At 34.6% G+C, this 21049-nt stretch overlaps 1 protein-coding gene across 1 annotated transcript; it reads right to left on the reverse strand.

Moving 5' to 3' along the window:
• Nucleotides 1-38: 38 nt before the first annotated feature.
• Nucleotides 39-3641, reverse strand: LOC122671043 (protein ETHYLENE INSENSITIVE 3-like). Its single transcript, XM_043868135.1, has 2 exons — nt 3537-3641; nt 39-2398 (listed from the first exon to the last, which is right to left on the reverse strand). Exon 2 carries the CDS (start codon nt 2265-2267, stop codon nt 441-443), a length of 1827 nt encoding a protein of 608 aa, XP_043724070.1. The 5' UTR covers nt 2268-2398; nt 3537-3641; the 3' UTR covers nt 39-440.
• Nucleotides 3642-21049: the final 17408 nt, after the last annotated feature.

Consider the following 21049-nt stretch of genomic DNA (forward strand, 5'->3'; position numbering starts at 1 on the left):
AAACAGTCAAAAGGAAGAAGAAAGGGTAGAAATAATGCTTAACAAGTCCAAACAACTATATTTAACTTATGTTTAATCTTAATACAAAGGATTGAAACTGCAAAAGTCTGGAAACATTTTTGATAACATGATGAATCAGGTTAAGGTCCAGAACATATTTTAAACTGTTCTGACTTCCCCTACTGCGCAACTAAACAGACCCTAAAAAGCTTTTAAACCTGAGATCTTAAGCTCCAAAGAGAGAGAAAATCCCTACACAGGTTTTTAACATCCATCAGAGGCTATTGACTGGTAGAAGGTATAAGCTTCACCTGATCAGATCAGAACAGAGACAGACCTTTAAGAATTTACATTTTTGGATACCAAGCTATCCCCTCCCACCCAAACAAAATGCCGCTGTCGCCGCCACCAAGATGAGGAACAGTTGCACTAAGTTACCTTCACAAGTACCAGATTGAATTATCCTGCTTGCAGGACAATGGCTCCACCGTTCCTCTAGGCATGACATCAGGGAAATCGACCGATGGCAAGTTGAAAGGAGATCCAAATCTGAAGTCTCCACCAATGTCACCAGTATTGGGCTCAAATGGTGGATCGAACACTTTACACTGATCAAACTGGATTTCATCTCGAGGGAACATTGTATGGTTGATCGGTGCATTTGTCTCTTCAAAGATGTTACTGCTGAAGGAGTTGTCACCCAGTTGAGTCCTTGGCTGTGCAGGAATTTGATCTTCTATAACAATAACATTTCCAGGATTCCTGATATTCTTTCGCTGAGGATTGGAATCATAGAGTGACATAAGCTCAGAAATAGTTTTCTGCCCCTCGTCTGGTAGCACTACGAGTCCAGGTGAATTGAAGGATGCTGGAGTCAGATTTTGCACTGGAGGTGCTGGCCTCGGTTGGGCATATGGCACAGAGAAGATTGTTGGTTTTTCCTCGTTAGTCTGGAAGTTTGAAACTCCAAACCCCTGTGAAACATTGCGAAATGGGCAATTCGCCTGGTGATTGTTCCTCGAAGTTCTATCAAGAAACCCCAGGCGGTAGTCACTGTAAGGGCACTGAAGGTTCTCACAAGCGTAGATCTTGTGATCCACCATTGCTGCTGGCATCTCATCAGATAATGTCTTCCTCTTCTGGATGAAATCTGAGCTAGTAACTTCTCCCTTGATTGGGACGGGCAAAGAGAACTTGTTTCCACACATACCCATATTGAACATGTTTGCATCACAGGGTTTGCACTCCTGTACTTCGAAGCTTGGTTCATCTTCGACCCCCTCAACATCATATTCACTGCTGTCACTGAGAACAAAAGATCCACTCCCACCAGCTGAAGATATAGGTGGGCAGCTATCAGGGTAAAGTCTCCTAGACAAGGCCTCCTCCTGGTTGATGATGGCCAACCATGTCGCACTCTCCTTTGCAGTCATCTTGTCCTGCAAGCACTTGGATTGTCTCACAAGCTTGCGAATCTTTGCAATATCAGGAGACATGTGCTTAATCACAGCAGTGAGCACGCTCACCTTCCAGGCCTTCTTCAGATCATGGGGCTTCTTATAAGGTGGAGGACCTTGATCCTTCGGAAACCCCAGTTGAGGCCACCATTCCTCTTTACCAGTAGGCCACCATGGTGGAGCAACACCCTTCTCCAAAGGGAACCTCCTCTGAGGTGGATCACAGTGCTGCATGAGAGCCGACAAGAGCGAACCAAGTGTGGTGTCTTGAAGCTCTTGCAGTGTGTGAGGAGTGGAGGCCACCACATTAGAGTCTTCATTCTTCCCAGGGATCGCATTATCGGCCTGATATTTGGCGATCGCCGCAGGACCATTTCTATCAAATCTCACCTTCTCTTTCCACCAAGCACGGAGATTATCAGAAGCACCACTCACAGGCTTTCCTTTCTCAGGGATGATTCCATAAACAAAACCCTGAGCTTTGCAAACTTCCATCATCTTCAACATGTACTTCAGGATCCCATCTTGTGCTCGTGACATCTTCTTCCTCCTCGCCTGCTCCTGCGACTGCCTCTGCTTCGCAGTATCAACTCCCTCCTTCTCCTTGCTCTGTTCTTTGAGACGCCTCAGAAGCATCCGGTCCCTCCACATCCTCCTTTCTAGCTCATCAACATCCATCTCTTCATCACTATAATCCTCCTCAACTGTAGCCTCTGGTTCACCTTCAGGTACCAGATCTCCCTCTAGCGGTGGAGCAGGAATAAAATCAAGATTCCCACAGAAACCCATTTCTTCAAAGATCCCCATCATCACTGATCTACACCCAGAAAACAAATCCAAACTTTAACAGGATTTCCAACTGCAAGTCTCTCCCACTTTGATTGCAGGGCCTATCCTCAAAGCTCACTCGGAAATTATCAGAATTTGAAACTGATCTCACCCTGAAAACAAACACGTATTTTACTCAAACACAAAATAACATGTCGCAGATACAACAACTACATCTGTATCTTCATTTTCAAGTTCAAACAAGAAATATTCACAAACAAAATTAGTTAACAGGAATGAGTACGTCGTACAGAAAGAAAACAAGAGGGAGAGAAAAAAAAAGGATCTTTCGTGATTTCTTTTCTTAATTTCACACTCACACAAGAAGAACTACTTAAACCAAGATTAACTTTACATAAATAGAAAGATTGGGGGGGGGGGGTGTTTAGGTGAGACTTGAGAGAGTAAGATTATCATCTGACCAAAAACAGGATACCCAATACAAAATGGAAAGAAAAACTGAAATATAATCTACCCAAAACAAAATGAAACCTGCAATAAGGATCACAAAAAAAGATCTAATTAATTCCATCCATAAGATCATCAACTAACCATCAGATCTTGCTATATAGCAACATTAACCAGGGGCGATTGTAACCCAGAATCTCCGGCAAACTTTGTGGCAAATCGATGTCAGAAGATTATGGAAAATCCAACAGATCTCAGGAAACTTGATTATCGGAAGACCAAATTCCGACAATAAACCGCCATTAGACCAAAGGAAAAGAAAAATCGACAAAAAAAAAAATTTAACGAAAACCCGCCAACTTTACTTGAAAGATCAGTAGCCCAAAAGCCTTCTCAAAGTTCGAAAAGACACGAGCTTTCACCCATACCGGCCGGATCCAAAGTGTTTCTGCAAACTCTGAGGCCAAATTCACCGGAAATTTTACAAAATTAACCGATATATGCAAAAACCATTTCGAAAAAAGATCGACTTTGAATTTAGAATGACCAAACAGAGGAGACAATCGGATAACGCTACTGAGAAGTGAGAACTCAGAATAATAACTCGACTTCTTACGTCTTATCACGTACCCATCAAAACAAAAGACCATGATTATGAAACTTATTCTTAGATAAGAAGAAAAACCAACCACAAAGATCGATCAGGAGGAGGAAAAAAATAATCAAAATTCATAAACATACCAAAGATATGATAGCCGTAAAGAAAAAAAAAGAGATGACTGAAACGAAAACATAGCAAACAGAAGTTTTACCGAAGTTCAAAGAGATAAAAGCTCCTCCTACCAGTTAGGACTTCGGTATCTCCATTAAAGCTCCTCGTCAAGCTCTGCTCTTTGCCACGCGAGGAAGAGAGAGAGAGAAAGGAAGAAGAACAGAGAAATAGAGAGGAGTTGGCATTTTTTGTTTTTTCTTTTCTCTTTATCTCACTGAAAGAAATACTGTCGGTAACTATTGGCGAGATGGTTTCTTAACCATAGTTAAATCTTATTTAACCATGGTTAAGATATTGTGACTGTGATTTCCTTTTATTTATTTATTTTTTATTTCATTTTTTTTAGCCTTTTGTGTGTTTTCAGGGAAAGTATTGCGTTGGAAGAGCGTCCGAACGTGCGTAAGTGTTAAAAAGTGGCCTCCGAATACCTGAACCCTAGCTTCCGGGAAATGGGTAATGTTAAAGAAATACAACTGTAGTAATTTACAAAAATAATCTTCTCATTTCTCTTATTTGACCTTCATTATCCCATCTTATAAAATTGAGGTGCATATGCATGTATATATTCTTATATTTAATTTTGAAAAAGGGCAAGAGATCTCTACTTGGTCCATTGCTTTCTACACAAGTGTCTAGACCAATGGGTGAGCACGCCTGAGTATCTACCCAAGAGACAGAGGGATCATCTCATGGTGTCCTGTGAGAGGAGTCGTAGGAAACACTACCAAGTAGAGATCTTTTTTCCTTTAAAAAATATAAAATTTATAAATTCAAGAAGCATATGAAACCCAACCTTAGGTGGTTTTGGATAGGGATGTAAATGGATCGGATTCGGCTCAGATAGTGCTATATCAGCATCTGCATCCGATTAATTTTTGGATGGATTCAAATAGTGCTAAACGGATACGGACACGGATTTGGATCGGATATTTTATCTGTTTACATGTAAATATAGCTTTTCAGACAGCTATAGCCTATCCATTTAGCTTTCGGACGGTTTCGGATAGTGCTAAACGGATACGGACACGGATACAAAAACGGATTTCAGCTATTCATTTACATCATATCCCTAGTTTTGGGTCGTATGAATTAAAATTGTGTGTCAATCTAGTTTTGTATAGGGATAAAAATGTAATCCTCAATCTTTAAAAAAAAAATCGGAGAAAGGTTGTTGGTGCCACTACATTAGGTCGAAAATTTAAGAAGTTGCAATAACTATTAAAGACGGCAACAATGGATTCGAAATATCAAATTAAAGTGATCATATATTTAAGAAATTTTAAATGTGTGATTTGTGTTTCTTATTTCCATATTTTTTTTCTTTTTTAGTTGTTGTCGTTCATAATGAAAGTTATGGGATGAATTATAGTAACACAGAGAACAAGTTGACATTTATTTATTTGTTTCACGTTTTAATCCAAGTGATCCACTGTATATTTTCCTCATAATTGAGCAAAAAAGTTATGATTTTACCGCATTTTTAGGATAGCTTTTCCAACTTTTGCATATCAAAATTAGAAGGTCTAACTTCACCAGATTATTGTATTAAAAGGGTACATTCAATGAGATGTCGACATTATAATTTGCACCATTAGAAACAAGAGAAGTTTAAGAAATGGTACTCCTACCGCATTTGGCTTATGCTTCCACGTGTTATCTAGTGTCAAGAAGATCCCCCATCTCTAAAATTCATAGGCTTTCCGAACTTTTGTTGGTAAAATGATAATCGAAAAATTATGTTTATGTTTATGTTTGTATTATCATGTAATGTATGTGATACTAAGGTCTACATGTAATATATATTTGTTATTTTAATCAATTTCAATATTTCCATAGGATGGAACCCAAGTACCCAACCTTAGGGGGTTTAGGATAGTATGAATTAGAATTGTGTTGTCATTCCGGTTTTGTACAGAGATAAAAATGTAATCTTTAGTCTTAAAAAAATCTGAAGAAGGTTGTTGATGGCTTTACATTGGGTCCAAAATTTAAGAAGTTGCAATAACTGATAAAGATGGCAATAGTGTATTCGAAATCTCAAATTTTTCATTTTTATAATTTTAATTCTGAAATAATTTTAAAATAATTTAAGTGATTGTAAATTTAAGAAATTTTAAATGTGTGCTTTATGTGCCTTATTTTAATTATTTTTTTTTCTTTTTAATTGTTGTCGTTCATAAAGAAAGTTATTGGATGAATTATTGTACCAGAGAGAACAAGCTAACATTTAATTAATTGTTTTTCATTTTAATTAAAGTGATCCATTGTATACCTTCCTCATAATTGAGCAAAAAAATATGATTCTTACCATATTTTTTAAGAGGTCCAACTTATCCAGATTATTGTGTAAAAAGGGCACATTCAATGAGATCTTGATATTATAATTTTCACCACTAGAATATGAAGAAGTTTAAGAAATGGTACTCCCACCGCATTTGGCTTTATGCTTCCACGTGTGATATAGTGTCAAGAAGATCCCCCCAACTATGCCCTTAAGATACATGTCTAAAATTCATGTCTTCAAAACTTGTGTTGATAAAATGATAATTGAAGAATTAAGTTCATGTTTGCATTGCCATGCAATGCATGTGATACTAAGGTCTACATGTAATATATATTTGTTATCTTAATCAATGACAATATTCCCATGGGATAGAACCCAAAGTTAGGGTATTTTGGGTAAATTAGAATTGTGTGTCATTCCGATTTTGTATTAAGAAAAAAATGTAAGACATTTATGGCCTATTATTTTATCTTTAGTTCCACTATTGTCTACTGATAGTGTCATTTCTAAACGCATCTTAAATTTTTTTCACTCCTTCAATTATTATTATTATTATTTTTTTCGTTTTCCACTGATGAATCTTCTAGCTGCACATATTTTGTCTATGTGATGTGTCTTTATCATCGTCGTTTATTATTACACGACATTGCTAATGTTATAACTATCGTTTAAAATAATTATCTTTAATTTTTAATGTGACTTTCTATCACATAATACTTAAAATATCTTTCCACTTTAACTTCCTTACTCTAATTCTGTTGAGCAACATGTTCTTCGAATTTTTCATATTTATTCATGATTAACTTCAAGTGTTGAATACTATTCTAAGGTACCTTCATAACAATTATCATAACAACTTCATCTACACTTTTAATTTTACTAAAGTTACATCTATATATTGTTCTTTAGTCCTACTTATTTAAAGGGGAAAAAATATATATTGACTTCAAACAACTTTTTTATTTATTTATTTATTTATTTTTGTAGAAACTTCAAGCAATTTTTTGGAAATCTACTTTGGCATTTAGCATTTCTTTTGATAGAAAACAACTATACCTTCAACAAAAAGCATACATCATGGATTTTCATTTTGATTATGTCTAATTTATTCATTCACTAACATTTAAAAAAAGAAAAAATATGAAGTTAAACCTATTGTTTATGTAATTCAATCGTATTAAGAATTTCACTTATTTGCTCTTCCACAGTTCTAACTTCTAACACAAACATTGTTCCATCATATCGATCTTGTCTATACCATTATATATTTTTAGGGAGAGGGTTCTTTGAGTAAGAGGTATAAGGAGCACACCAATGAAGATCACAAAAATGGTTCCATACATAGGGAGAATAGAAGACATTTCATGTGAGGATGAGAGAGATAGAGGGTGGGAGTGTACCCTCAGCGGTCAGCTCAAATAAATTTTCTCTTTATTTTTAAAATATATATATTTTTAAATGAACCAAATTATTTTTTTTACGTATTCTATCATATGCTTTCTCTAAAAAAAGTATACAATATGATCACGAATTTTAGAACCCTAGAACAATAACACAAATTAAAACTCATGTCAACAATAATATATGAATGTTTAATATAAGCTACTTACTTCGAAGATAAGAGACAAGAAATTCACAAAATTATGTTTATGATAAACACTTTAATGCCTAAATTATTTTAATATTTGAAAATTTTCTGAATAAACATTTTCAATGAAATCGTCCAATTTCTTATTTTATTATGTTCAATTCCTAATTTATTTTTCACTTGCAGTGTTCATTTATTTACAAACGAAAAAAAAAAACATGTTATATAAAAGTTTTTGTCATTACATTGATATATATTTCAGAAAGAATGCTTTCTTAATGGTTTCTTTAGTTGGGGGGATTTATGCACCCATAATGGGTGCATTTCAAGTGGGTAAAGCCTTTCTCCGCCACTCCTTTTATTTCAAAGAAACAAACTCTTCCTTAATGATACATTTATACACCCACATGGATAACTATGGCATTAGCTAATTTACGCCTAACTTATTTTTCTCAAAATTTTCAACTTAGTAGATTTGACATCTACCTCAACTTAGAATTGATATAGATGGGAGAAAGAAAAAAATGAAAAAGAAAAGAAAAGAGTTGTATCCAACTTATTTGTCATGATTATTTCAATAGGAGTATTATGGAGTCCTAATTTTTTTTTTCGGTGCTAATATATATGGAGTCCTAATTTTAATTTGAAGTATCAGAATGATAAAAATAGTGCACATATTGCTTTGTTATTATTGTTGCTACTCTGAATGTTATTCATTCCCTCAAAATTTTTTGCTGTCTTCAATTTTACATTAGTTCATGGTTTCTATGATACTTGAAGTGGCCGTTCTTTGATTATTCTTGACAAAAGGATTATTTTGCAATCCATTTTTTAATAATATTATTTTAAATATGAAAAACTATGATGGAAGCTGTCATTTTTTTGTTTTTAAAATTAATAAATAAGAGAAAAATTAAAGCTGAATAACTATAAATCTTTTTTTAACTTCAAAGCAAAAGATTGTCAACACCTTATTAACCAAGCAACTGTTAGTAATTCTCATAATTATACTATTATTATTATTGTTATTGTTATTGTTATACCAGACCATGTTCTTTTTAGACAGATGTGGCATAATATATTTATGATATTTAAAAAAATAACATACCTTTGTGACAACAATAATTCGTCTTATTATTATTATTTTTGTGCAAGAGATCATTGTCTAGCCATATAACACCTGCACCAGCACAGGGCCAATGAGAGTGTACACATAAGTATCAATATAGGTAGGATTTTTGGGGTAGTAATTTCAACCACTCTTGCGTTTGGGTGCAGGAGCCATGTATCCATGTAGCGTTTTTTTTTTTTTTTCCATTATTTTTTATTATTAAGATAAATCTTTCTAGAATAACACACTTTGATAAGATTATTAAGATGTCTCAAATATCTATCACATGGTACATTGGACGAGGCCTGATTTTGCGAATAGATAAATCCAAGTTTTCCTACTCAAATGTAAAATTTTTGTCCAAACAAAGTTTTCCAAGCAGCAAAATATAGGTATGAAAATTTAGGACCATGGGAGAGTACACAGTATTGATCAGAGTATTGTAGGTATGTATGAACATTTACAATCAAACCAAACCACACCGCAAAAAATGATTTGGTTTTGATTCTTCCCAGTTCAGTTTAGATTTACACCGCAAAACCATTGGTTCTAAACCGAAAAGGAACCGAAAAAATGAAATAGACCAGTATCTCTCACTCAAATACTTGCACACACACATCAATTGGTTAATAATAAAATAATAATTAGTTTAATAAATAACAATTGTTTCATCATACTAAAAACATAACATAAGTAAAATATCTTGAGACTAACTATATAATATATATGTTTAAGTATTGATTAGAATAATCAACTCATCAGAGAATCATTGGTGCACATGAATAAAATATAGGACCGTATTCTTTGTTTAGGAGCGCAATGCCTACACCAGCATACAGACAAATGAGAGTGCACACAAGTATCAATAAGACGAGATTTTTACTTTTCATGGGGAGCAAGGGACGGTTATTTCGCCCCATCTTGTGTTTGGGCGCAGAACCTATTCTCCTAGATATGAATTTTTATCTCCTACAATTCTGACACCCTCCAATTCCCCTACAATCTCTCACATGGGAGCTGAAATGACCACTTACCTATTGATTGGACACACTTCCCAAGGTAGTGGGTAAGTGGTCATTTCACTCCCATATGAGGGATTGTAGGGAATTGGAAGGTGTCAGAATTACAGGTGATAATGATCCGTCTAGACAAAGTCCTTTTAAAAAGTTAATGTACAAGGGTAATTTCATCATCTCATCTTAAGAGTTGGGATGCGCGGTACCTTGGGTTCACAAATCTGGTGAAGCGAATGGGCGTTTTGGACATTGGAGTATGAAAGAAAGGAAAGTAAGGAGAGACAATAATAATTAATTAATATTTTATTTATTTAATGGGAATCGTGATTTTTACATAATTTGATTGATTTTAAATCAACGGCTCTCGATTCCGTAGGCGTCGCAATCGGCCGTGTCTACTCAAGCTTTCCCCCCATGTGCTTCCCATCTTCAATTCGTTTCAGTAAAACCCCACGTGTATTAAGTGGGTCCCACTTCCATCGGCGAAGTGATGGGCATATTATTATATGAAAAAAGGTTTGTTGATGGATGGCTGCGGCCAAGTGTCCAACAGGCAACAGCCACCACCACCCCCACCACCACGACCGCCCCGCTTCTCTTGCTCCTTTCCCTCGTTCCCTTTCCCTATCCCTTTCCCTTTCCACTTCCAAAATTTTCTCCGAAATATCTCTGAGAAAATCTAGCATTTTAAAATTTTTTTGATAAGGATAAATTTTGCATTTAATTTAGTTTTACCCTATTTAGTAAAATATGACAGCTAGATCAGAATCTTTTTTTAGGATCCTAATCTCATGGTGAGTAATAACTTCTTTTGGCAATTTTATTTTATGGTAATTGATTAAGTATAATATTGGTAGTAGATTAAACAACAAAAAATAGGAAAGACCCCACAGGCTTGTTATGGACCCCACCCATTGTGATTTGTGAACCTTCCAAAATTCATCAATAATAAACAGAGAAGGGATAATTCATCAATAATAAACAGAGAAGGGATAAACACTCCTCCTCCGTGGGTATCAATTTGCGATACATATCGATTTTGCTTAGTCAAAAATAAGGTTTTTAGGGAAAAAGGGGTAAATTTGCCCAATACAATTGACTTGTGTCAATATCATATTGATAGTGTATCGATTTTATAGGTGACAGATACGCGATCCGATACCATGCACTAAAATCATGAGCACGCCAATAGTGGCAATACTAATAAGAGGACGAAGGTCGGTGTATATAATTTATACAGGAAGGGCAAGGGGTCATTTCAAAGGGAGAAACAGAGAGATAGACAGTTTTTGTTACCTCGCTTGGCACGCGGGCGGCATAATTATAAAATTTGCATGATCATTAAACAGGCAGGGAAACTTCAGGTCCCCAATACTCATGGAGTATTTGGATCATGTTCACAGAGATCCATATCATTTGGTCGATTTTTTTTGTTTTTTGGGGGGTGAAATATAGGAGTCGAGCTCAGCTCCTCGTATGAGGTCGCTCCTTGGGAGCTGACCTCCACTCAAATCAATTGGGTCTAGTGGATTCCATATGAGTGTAGGTCGGCTCCCAAGGAGCGACCTTGTACGAAGAGGTGAGTTGGACCCGAAATGTAGTTCTATTGATCAAGAATTGCAAAGAGCTTTTACCCATACAAAGATGGTGAAACCAAGGGGAATGAAAATTGACCAAACTGTTGTACATTCTATTGACTGTCTTCTTGAGCAGAGGTAACAACGACCTTGTTTTATTTTTTTTTTGGTCAATTGCACCCAACTAAAAAATGGAAAGGGTTATCAACAATTACATATTACCATTTTCAATCTTTATTATTATTATTATTATTTCTGTTTCTATCTTGAATAAAATGGAAAGGGTAATCAACAATTACATATTACCATTTAATTTCATTTTTTTTTTATTATTATCATTATTATTATTTCTATCTTGAATAAAATGGAAAGGGTTATCAACAATTACATATTACCATTTAATTTCAGTCTTTATTATTATTATTTTCTATATTGGTTTTTCTTTCTAGAAGATGTCACACCAGCTTAATATTCCAGATGGTATTTTTAATCATCAAAATGCACATTTGAAAGTTTTAGACTCAAGTAGCAACCAGTGGACCATACTACGCAATATGAGAAATCTTTGTCTTCGAAACTTCTCATTTGTAATGTATCCATTTAATTCTTTTTATTATTATTATTATTATATAAATAAATAAATAAAATATATATATATATATATATATATATATATCAAATTTAAAAAAAATGATTTCACTATCCAATTTGTTAATTTAAATGGTCAAAATAGGCAGCACGAAAGCTTCCCCCCATATGTTGGAGATCCAAAATGCCTTTCACAGTTCCATGTGCCATACAAATGCAATGATGATCATCGATGAAGAAATTCTTCCTTTATCGTGGCTTAAAGAAAACGTGATCCAAACGTACATCGGCTCCGTTTATTTCGGTTTAAAATTTTACCTGGAAAGATTTTTTTGGTAAATTTTACTTCGTAAATGTAAAATTTTATATGTTGAAAAGTTTTTCAATGTTTTTTTTCATAAAAAACAAGGGACGTTGTTCTTTATGCCGCAGCGCAAGCTGCGCTCAGGCACATGGGGGTGGGTGCAATGACCACCCTGCCCCCGAGTGGCAAGCCCATGTGTTTGGACGCAGCCTGCTCTACAGCATAGAAAACATTCTCCCAAAAACAAACATTGGAACACTTTTCAACTTGTACAATTTTACATGTAAAATTTTTTGAAGTGAAAATTTTCAAGTAAAATTTTACGCTGATCAAGATCTTAGTAGAATATAAATGAAAATATGCAATATAGGAAACTAAGACAAAATATATGATACGAGACGCATTGTTTTTAAAGTTTGATGTTTCAGATTAAGGATATGTCTGTAGAGTAGATTGGAAATGGTAAGTTTCCTAACAGGATCGGCCTCTTAGTTTACCTCTCTTAGATCGATTTTCCAACTTGTTACGTTGCGATGTGTTACACTGTTAGAAGTAACACAAAATAAATTGAGAATAAAGAAATTGTCTCAATTTATTTGGATGTAACTATTTAGTGTAGGAGAGCTTTATACACAAAAAGGAAAATCTTGAAAATTGTAAACACAACACTTCATATGATTAAGATTAAGAATGATGGTAGTGTTGAGTCATGCCATAGGTCACTCTCCATAAGATCATAGTCAACCCCCATAGTGCAATATGGCTTCTTGCGAATTGAACTCCAAGATTAATCAATCCCGTAGGCCTTTTCAGTAGTTGTTGCACTAATTTACTGGGCCATGTCGGGAAATAGTTAGAAACAAGATAAATGGAACTCAGAATACTTTTTAAACAGTAAACTAGGAGGTGAAACAGGGATCAGGATCGTCTCCAGGGAGCCCAGCATCCAAGGCGTGCCCAGGGGGCATCTAGCGGTTGAGTTGTGCCGCACACATCTCGGCGCACGCCTAGCGATGTGTGCGGCATAGCCCAATGGCTGGATGCACCCTGGGCGTGTTGGGCTCCCTGGAGACGAGCTAAATTCGTAAAACAGAGAGAGGAAATAGAACACTTGGAATATATTCTATGCGTTCTCTATATAGAGGAGAGATACCCCTTGAAAGCATATGTTCAAGAAGACCCAAAAGATGTATCTCTTGGAGAGAAAAGACAAAAAATACTAGCCATTGCCGAAATCTGATGCATCTTGGACGACACTCAACGAAGTATCATTGACACTGACAACATGTTGGATGATGCTCATCTGACGTCGATAAAACTTCATTGAATGTCAAACTGAGTTGAAAACATGTTAGTAAAGTTTTTGAAAACCTTAACTTAGAACACTCTTTGATCTTATCCGACTTCGGCAAAAGAAATTCCGGATATAAGTCTAATTTCTAGCAAAAATAAAACCATATAACAAAGAGATTGCTTTGCCTCGCCTAGCCATGATCGGCCTCGGCGTGTGCATGTAAAAACAAATCCCAGACTTCTTGGAGGCAAGAGAGCATAGTGAACCTTTCTATCATGGAATTGTACCCTTGTAGTTTCCATTATACTATATGAACCTTACTCTAGTCTCTTCTATAACCAATGTGAGACTACATATTTCCCACTACTTTTCTTTACTAGAAGAAATCATACCAAAAAATAAATAAATAAATAAAAGAAAATTCTTTACTAGCTTGGGTTTCAAACTAGTGGGAGACAAAAACTAGGAAGATAAAAAAAATGACAATAAATAGGCCTGCATCAGTGGGCACTCTCTCTCTCTCTCTCTTATAACACTCTTTGTTAATTCTCTCATAACACTCTGCAATAGTTTGCATACCTTAGAAGCAATTGCGATAGGATGCTTTGGAAATTACCAAAAAATGACAATAAATTTAATATCCTAAAATTTTTTAGAAAATACATATTTGAACTAAAATTATTCTTTTTGATAACATATTTGATGAATTGAGAATAAAATATTTTTTATGATTAAATATTTAAAGGGAGAAAGAATACTAACCAGTCGCATATTTCTTGCGCCTAGACATGAGAGTGTGCGAAAAAACCATTCAGCCCCAGTGAAATCGAAAATCCCATTCAAACCAATGCCCCCACGACCGGTTAGCATTCTCTTGCCCACATTTAAAAAGAAATTCAAAATTTTTGTTTCTATATGAAGGCAAACAAAACACTTTCATCTCATGTCACAATTTGAATACTTTATAAAATGGGTTTAACTAGTAAATTTTATTTTGTTTTAGGCTGTGTTTGGTGTGTATTATTGGAATGCGTTCTAGGTTGATTTTGCATTCTAGGATGATAAAATCCGAAAATGTTCAAAAGTCAATTTCGCATTCTTGGACGATAAAAATAATTAAAAATAGTTGTTTTTATAGTCCAAAAATACAAAATCAACCTAGAATACATACCAAACACAACATTAAGTTTCATTGCATATATTATCTAACAAAAAGAAATTTAGAAATTAAATTTAAAATGAGAAAGTTGAAATTTTATATTGTCTCAAACCGCTGGCAAAATGGATTCAATCGATTTTTTACCTATTTGTGTGCATGAAAAGGTCCACAAATGATATTTTTCATTTTAATATCTTTTAGTTTACTTTAAAAAAATGTCAATCTGATGATATAACAGATGAGGAAGTTATGGTCAACTGAATGACCATTGTTTAACCAATAGGATTCTTGTTTTGTGGATGTTCTCTAAGTCAATAAAAACCCTTGGTCATGTCATGTTATAAAGGTAAGAAAAAGTTTTCAAACTCATCGATCTAAACAACCTAATTAAACTGAGCAAAACTCTAGATTTGATTTCTCCTCTCATTGGTTGGTTTATCTTTGGCCATGTCACACATTATTTTGTCAACACCAAATTAAATCCTCACTCAATACCCAACACATTGGAGTGGTGATTTCAGTTGCAAAAGTTTATTGGAGAATTCACTACCTCATTGGATATGAATACGACCCATTTTTCACATTCTAGGGCATCTAAAGAAGCTTGCAAGATTTACCCAAAAAGAAAAAAAAGAAGAAGCTTGGACAAAGCAAATATATAAAAACTCTGAGTTTTGCAGCTACAAGCTTGGAGGTTCCTTGTCTTCACCTTGGAGTTTTGCAGCCCAAAATCTTATGCTTTTGTGTTTGTTTTTTTCCCCTTCTAATAGGTTAGATCTATATTTTTCCTCCCTCAATTTGAGTTATTTTTACAGGGTATATTATGTAGAATTAGATCACACAATGCATTAAACCAAAACAATTAGGTTTTTCAGACAGTGTTGGGTTCATATTTTTAAGCTTATTCTTCTCCTTCAAATACCCTTTTTTTTGTTTTTTATTTTAACGAATTTTTATTTTTATTTTTAAAATTTTATCTCTCTATGACTCCATTTTTATAGTGGTTTAAGCCTCATAAAATTCGTCAAGTAGTATGTTAGATCATTATCCAAGCTTTTGCTTTAATGTATTATCGTGTGTAATGATTTTCAAGGTATTATTCATCCAAAATTTTTATGAATTTTGTTAATATGGTTTTTGGGGTTTCTTTCATGATTTTTGACATATTTTAGCATCATTTTTCACCCTTGCATCTTATATGTTTATTAGGATATTATTTTAAATTAGGGCATCATGGCACTCTTGCAATTTTGGTCATCAAGTAATTTTAAAAATTTTACTGATTTATTAGGTATTTTTATTCTCTATTTCTATAAATTTTTTTTTATCTATATTTGTCTTCATGTTAATAAGAGTTACCGTATAATGTATATCAATGGCAATTCTATATTTTTATCTATAATTTTTAAATATTTATAGGAATATTATTGACTTGTTTAGATATTATTAAGGGATGTTTATCATTGTTTTCCATCCTCATGCCTATTTACAATTTTTTAGGGTTTCTGTTTTTGATTATTCCATGTTTAATATTTGGTAGTGCAATTTTGTAATTTCAGATTTATTTTGTGCAGGAAATTGTACTTTATTTTCTCTATTTTTTTCTTGATTCATTTTCTATTTTATTGTAATGCATATTGAATTAGGGTTTAAAGAAATTACTTGTATTTTAATAAGAGAATATCTTTTTTGTAACTTAGGTAACAATATAAGTTGTAACCTTTCTTTTCTACCCTATGTCATATGACTATGTTTCCTGCCATGGTGGGGGGATTAAAGCATCATTTCATTTGAAATATACGATCATCCGCAAAATTAAAAAAAAATTCTTAACGTCATTGGAAGATAATAAAATCAATTGAAACATAGTATTTTCACGATCATCACACCTACCCAATTTACGTGCAATTTCAAACCTTAGACCTCTTGATAAGGTGGGCTTTTATCAACTACGCTAGACAGTTGTTCTCTACACACACTTAATTATGGACTAAGTTTCCCTCCAGCCATAGAGGATGATTCACCCACCATCCTAGGGTTCACAAACCCCTCTAGGATTTAGAATGTTCTAAATAGGGATGTAATGGTTATCGAAAATCCGAATCCGATCCGCATTCATATCCGTTTAGAGACATTCATATTTGTTTAGAGATATCCACACAAAAAAATCCGAATACTCTGATTAAAATGAGTCTGAAAAAAAATTTGAATACTAAATAATAAAAATTAAGTAATTAATGATCTTAAGGGTTTTTTAAGATTCAACAGGTTTTACAATATGAGGAAAAGAGAATCATGATCTAAGAGATATTGATTGAAAGTGAATTGTATCCACTAGGGAGAGGAAGGTCCATGTAACATAAGGCAGAGATGTAAACGGATGGTTGAAAATCCGAATTCGATCTGCATTCGAATCCGTTTAGAGGTATCCATATTCTACCAGGGAATATTCAAATTTGATTACATCTGAATCGTTTACATCCCTAGTTCCAAAATACCCTCTTGATACCCTTTTCTGTTTTCTCCCACCCCACGGTGCACCGTGGGTGGAGGGAAATTTGATCCTTTATTTATTGTTCTTATTGTGGAATAAATTCTTATACGTATATTAGAGCCACATTATTTGATGGAATCCAAACTAACGGTGCCTAATTTGCAGTCTTGCTTGAATGGCTTTTCGATGGGCGGAAAGGATAAGTTGGAAAACTGGTCAGAGGAAAAAGGGCAGTCAGAATTAAATTAAGTTAGCCTTGGGAAAAGCAGAGAATGTAAAAAAGAGTTGTCAAATCCATCTCGGCCGCCCACGGAGGAGTTAAAGGAATCTTAACCGTTGAGATTCTGTCTGCCGCATGAGGAGGACCAATCAGTTTGTCGCTTAATTGGGAATCCCCCAACCAACCAACCAACTACTAACAACATTATCCGAGCCGTACCAACGCACATGTATGCCTCTCCCCCCCCCCTCCCCTCTGCATCTCCTCGTTTTGCTATATTTTTCTCAGTTATTAGTGAATTTTTTATTATTAATTTTCTCGTTCAAAATATTATTTATTTATTTTTAATAAAATAAATAAACAAGACTAGATTCTCTGATCAGGAATAATTTATTAATTATTGACAGAAAATGATCTAGGTAACAATAGTTTTTTTTTTTTTTTTTTCAAAAAAAAAAGAAGAAGGGAAGCAATTTTCTGTGCGAGAATGTAGCCTACGCCAGCACTCCCATGTGTCTCTCTCTCTCCACAAAACAAGGGGATAGAGCTGTCTTTTCAAGTGATTACTATTACATTAAAATCAATTGATGATAGTGTGAATGCAACTTGTAAAAGAACATTGCTTGGTGGCATGGTTTCTACATCTATAAATAGAAGCGTGCGAAATTACCACCCAACTTTTCTTGAAATAAAAAAATTCATTTGTTTTGATGCCCCGCTGCACGATCTCATTGGCATCAACATTGGTGCAAGAGCTACACAACCAAACAGTGATCTCATGCCTATAACTTTATTTCCTTATACGAGGCATGCAGTGAGTCATGGAGTCTCGAGGGAACGCTGATCTTCTAGGCCTATCAGAGACTATTACTGTTATGGTCTGAATGGTTCGATATCCAGTCTGACTAGTCTATTTTCAACATTTGCTGAAGATAATAATTTAGTCAAAATGCGGCATTGGCTTCTTTAAAAAGAGAAATATTGACTAGAATATAAAGATAAGAAAGAGAACGATAACCAGTCATGTAGCCCATGCACCAGTGTAGGGGTCAATGAGAATGTACACAAAAACATTGGTTTGGATGAGATTTTTTATTTCATTGGGGGTTGAGCGATCTTTTCACTCGCTCTTTTGTCTGTGCACAGTAATTAGGTAGCTTTGTCTTTAGTGATTGGGTAGTTTTGGTTTTTGGTTGAACCGGCTTTGTTTTGGTTTTGGCCTCTGCAATTATTGATCGGCCTCAATTTTTTGAGTCCTTTATAAAATTAGAATCGAAGGTTTTGAAGATATCTGTAACTGCACATGTAGGTAAAGGTAAAAATTGTGCAAACCTACGGGATCAAAATCTTTTTGTCAGAAATAATTATTGGTTGGGAAAGGATTATATTATGGAACCGGCTTCAGTCTTATATATATTATTGGCTGCCCAGAGTTTGACACCTGGTTAAAGCATTGACTTTGGAGTGTCAGACCTTAGATTTCTACCCAAAATAAAATTTCGCACCTTAGATTTGCAAATCTTTCTCCGGTACTTGGACCACTCAATTGTTCGACCTTTATTAGTCTATTTTTTTTTTTTTTTTGGGTGGGGTGAATGTATACTTAGGCTGTATTTGGTATGCTTTCTAGGTCAATTTCATATTCTCGGATGATAAAAATAGCTGTTATTTTCGTCCAAGAATGTGAAATCTACATAGAATGCATTCCGAGAATGTATACCAAAAAATGATATATTTTTAATCATCCAAGATTGTGAAATCTACCTAGAATGCATTCCAAGAATGCGCACCAAATATCTGTTTTTATCGTCCAAGAATGTGAAATCTACGCAGCCTAGTAATATTTTTAAATTTTTTTTACATGTCCTATAAAATAGATTTTACTTTCTAAGGATATATTTACATGTCCCTTGCACATAAAGAAAAAAAAAAGAAATTTCTTTGTATTTCACTTTCGAAGGAAAAGGAAATATTTGCATGCCTCTTGCAACCAAATACAATAAATAACTTTTCTTTTGGTAAAATACATTTCACTTTTGAAAGAAATATTTATATTTTTCTTGTATAGACACTGCATTTTATCACCTTGGAGATATTTCTAGTGATGATGAAATAGATATTTTGGGCTACTCTTAAAATCTCTCTCTTCCCCAAGTTAGAAGGTTTTTAAAAAATAAACAAAATGCCCTGGAAGTAGTTAACTAATCGAACGACTTAGCGATTGCTATAACTTTGAAAATAGGTGAATTTTATCATAAAAAAAATCTTGTGTTAAAAATGATATGAAAACAACGTGATTTGGCTGTTATTTTAAGTAGAAATTGTCATGCACACTATGCACTTGGTTTTAATGAATTAGGTGAATTTTATCATAAAAAAAATTCTTGTAATAAATTTTGGGCCGAAAGCCTTTTTGTTGATCCAAAAAAAAAAAAAGAAAAAAAGATAATACACTCGAAAAACTCTTTCGAAAATCTTTCTAGGCAATGCAATGTCTAATTCTCATATCATTGAATATTACTCTTTGCAATTTTCCAATGATTCATTGTTCACAAAAATTGGGCTTACGAATTAAGATATATTAGTTTTCAATAAAAAAATACGAAATTAAGAGATGAATTTTTTAAGATTGAGGGGGAAAAGTACCAAAAGAAAAAAACTCAGGTCAAACCAGGTTGAACCAAGTCAACTCCAAGCCAGTTTCGCCTGACCACACGCGATGTTAGCAATGGAGCTCCTAATGAAATTTGTTCCTAACTCAACAAGTTCTCATTTTTAATGAGTTATTTTAGAATTTATTTATTTTCCTTCAATAAATCATTGTCTACATGTTATTATTTTTTTTATTAGATGATGTACATGACTGTTGCATAATGAATATATGCCCATATTCATGCTCCCAAAATTTTATAGAGAACCTGTATTAAACATGTACTATATGATTGTCGTACACGGTTTTTTTGTGTAGGATTTTTGTCTAGTCCGCTTAATTTACATACGTATCTTACCTGGTTTTTTGCCATGCCTAACTTACTAACTATGCTCCTAACCGCTAGTTTTGATTCCCGAAACTAGTAACCAGTTGCTTCTTGCTTTATTACTGCTTTCCTTATTAATTTTTTAATTGCTAATTTCGTCCCCGGAGCTATTAAGCCAGCTGCTGCTTGCTTTCCTTATTTATTATTTTTGTTATTACTCTCTCAATCACTAGTTCTGGTTCTAGAGCTAGTAAGTTGGTTGCTACTTGCTTTCCTTATTTGTATGTACTATTAAAAAACGAATCCTAAAATGATGCAGAAAAGAATGGAAATTGCAAATAACAATCACAACGAATATAGGGATTTACGTGGTTTGGCAAAATTGTCTACGTCCAGAGTGAGATGAGATATGTTTCACTATCAACGGAGAATAGGGTTACAAACACTCGTCCTCACACCTCTCTCAGATTGCATTGCAGAGAAAGAATCCTCACTACATATTTATAGCGAAACCCTATATAGGGGTTTTACCAAATTACCCATATAGTCCTCAAAAATTTTCCTAAAGGGATGCCGCACCCCCGCATGGACCTGCTAGTTTGTCAAACTCCCGCCAGAACAGTAGATTAACACGCAAGTGGGACGATTCCTTTGGGCCTCGAGTTTATGTCCTCGTAATGTCTCTTCAGAATCAACCCACAAACCAAGCGACAGAATACAAGGCATTGTACTTCCAACAATGTACTAACTAGGGTTGCAATAGGGTTGGGTTGGGCCGGGTTTTATAAAACCCTAGCCCAACCTTGAGTCCCCATAGATGGGCCCAAGCCCGACCCGACCCTGACTCAGGGCCAGAAAAATCCTACCCTGACCCACCCTCAGGGTCGGGCCGGGCCGGGCTGACCCTGATTGGCCTTGATCATGGGGAGGGTAAGGGAGATGCATGGGTTGGACTGGCCGGAGAGAAAATT

This window comes from Telopea speciosissima, chromosome 8 (assembly GCF_018873765.1).
Source record: "Telopea speciosissima isolate NSW1024214 ecotype Mountain lineage chromosome 8, Tspe_v1, whole genome shotgun sequence".
Taxonomy (NCBI): domain Eukaryota; kingdom Viridiplantae; phylum Streptophyta; class Magnoliopsida; order Proteales; family Proteaceae; genus Telopea; species Telopea speciosissima.